Below are 1,725 nucleotides of genomic sequence, written 5' to 3'. Positions count from 1 at the left end.
CCCCCCCCCCCCCCCCCCCCCCCCTCAGTTACTTTTGCTGATGATTTTATAATAATTCTTTGTAATCCTTCATGCAAAACTAGCTGACAAAAACTGACTTTTAATGGCAGATACAGTTGCTTTTTTGAAGCTTTAGTTTTGACAAACTGTGAACAGAGCATCCTTACCACTACCACCACACTGTATTAACACAAATTGTCAGTGTATAAAAAAAAAACATTTTACATGAGTGTTAATTGAGACCAATGACGTGCAGACCAATGCATCTTAAATTAATGAACCATTAAAAAAAAAGAGAAAAGAGTTGATGTCCAATCACAGTAGATGATGTGGATATCCAGTACCAAGACAATCAGCAGATGTCACTGTGGACCAAGCATGTGTAACATCCCTGTATCTTTACCTTACACATATGATGTATCTACTGGTCAAAATATATAACCCAGTTACTTATACTGTATGGGTTTGAGGTTCACATCTCTGTCTTTTCCTCATATTAGTATCCTTTAAATAAGAGTAAAACATATCTCACATCAAGTGTTGATGTATTAGGCTACATTGTACTGCTTTCCTATAAATTAAAGGAGAAACAACCATGTACCTACATCAAACCACCACTTGCTGCCAATATCCAATAATCTTCATCATTCTACTTCTCATTATCAGCCAGCTGAATAAAACTGGTTTGTTACATTACATTTACAACAGAGATAACAGTGACATTTTTAATACTTGCGCTATTAAATGTATGTGAACAGTGTTGATTTATACATTTACTTATGTGGGCTGGTAGAATATGAAAAAATAGCTACGCTACATTAACTTATAGTGAATCACATTCAGTCACAATTACAATGTTTCATGCACATTCATGTCATTTTGTCTGTCACATACATACCCATTTCTCCTGTGTTTGAGAGCTTCAGTGCCACCCATCACTTTGTGGCTGGTCAGTAAATCTGAATGCTGTCCTTCAATCACCTCTAAATAGCTTCTGCTGGTTCTCTCCACGTTCTGTCCGCTCTCTTCAAAGCGCAGCTGATCAAACTTACTGAAGACTGCCGTGTTCATCGCTGCTCGCGCTGCATTCATTAACTGCCATGTGCCAAATGACAATGTAGCTCCAAAGACTGTCTAGGAAATGTCCTTATACTGGTATATAATGGTCCTGTGAACGAATGGGTTTTTATTTGAAATGTTTCTCCTGATTTAAAAATTCATATATGTAGGCTAATTACAATTTAATTCAGCCTAATTCACAAATAATGCGTTATACAATGTATTCAGTAAATAAATAAAATATGACCAATGGGCGAAGTATTTAAATAGTATTTAAAAGTAAACTTAAATAGCAATAGCAACTATAGCAAATTGCCTAAAAATGTAAAAGTAGCCTACTTACAAAGTTATCCTGTTAGTTGCTAAACTACAGGGACACTATAATTCCAGTGTCTTCCATCCCATCTGCTCATATTCAACAGCAGTGCGCTCAGCAATGCTGCTCTCCACTATATCAACCCAACACTAGAGGGTTTGACACCCCGGAACGTGAATATAGAGCGAATCTCGTCTTTCCCGATGAGTCTGGCGGGCTCGTGTCCATTCAGCTACTGTGCGTCTGGCTGCAAGCGGGACTGGATCATCTCCAGTGGACTTCTCATATGTAACCTGCTTATTTCACGGATAACATTTTATAGGTGCGTTGGTCAGGCTCAGTTCAGCACC

At 38.1% G+C, this 1,725-nt stretch overlaps 1 protein-coding gene across 1 annotated transcript in view; it reads right to left on the bottom strand.

Annotated features, from left to right (window-relative positions):
* mkxb (mohawk homeobox b) overlaps positions 1 to 1,470 on the bottom strand; it is a 15,702-nt gene extending 14,232 nt beyond the window's left edge. Inside the window, exons 1-2 of the mRNA XM_016252243.1 lie at positions 1,403 to 1,470; positions 899 to 1,168 (exon numbers count right to left, since the gene is read on the bottom strand). Of these exons, the coding sequence (XP_016107729.1) occupies positions 899 to 1,092 (194 nt within the window). The 5' untranslated portion in view covers positions 1,093 to 1,168; positions 1,403 to 1,470. The remainder of the gene's footprint in view (positions 1 to 898; positions 1,169 to 1,402) is intronic.
* Between the last annotated feature and the right edge of the window lie 255 nt (positions 1,471 to 1,725).

Source organism: Sinocyclocheilus grahami, unplaced genomic scaffold, assembly GCF_001515645.1.
Source record: "Sinocyclocheilus grahami isolate Dianchi unplaced genomic scaffold, SAMN03320097.WGS_v1.1 scaffold1095.1, whole genome shotgun sequence".
In the NCBI taxonomy this organism is placed as follows: domain Eukaryota; kingdom Metazoa; phylum Chordata; class Actinopteri; order Cypriniformes; family Cyprinidae; genus Sinocyclocheilus; species Sinocyclocheilus grahami.
This window is presented reverse-complemented; position numbering and strand designations above follow the sequence as displayed.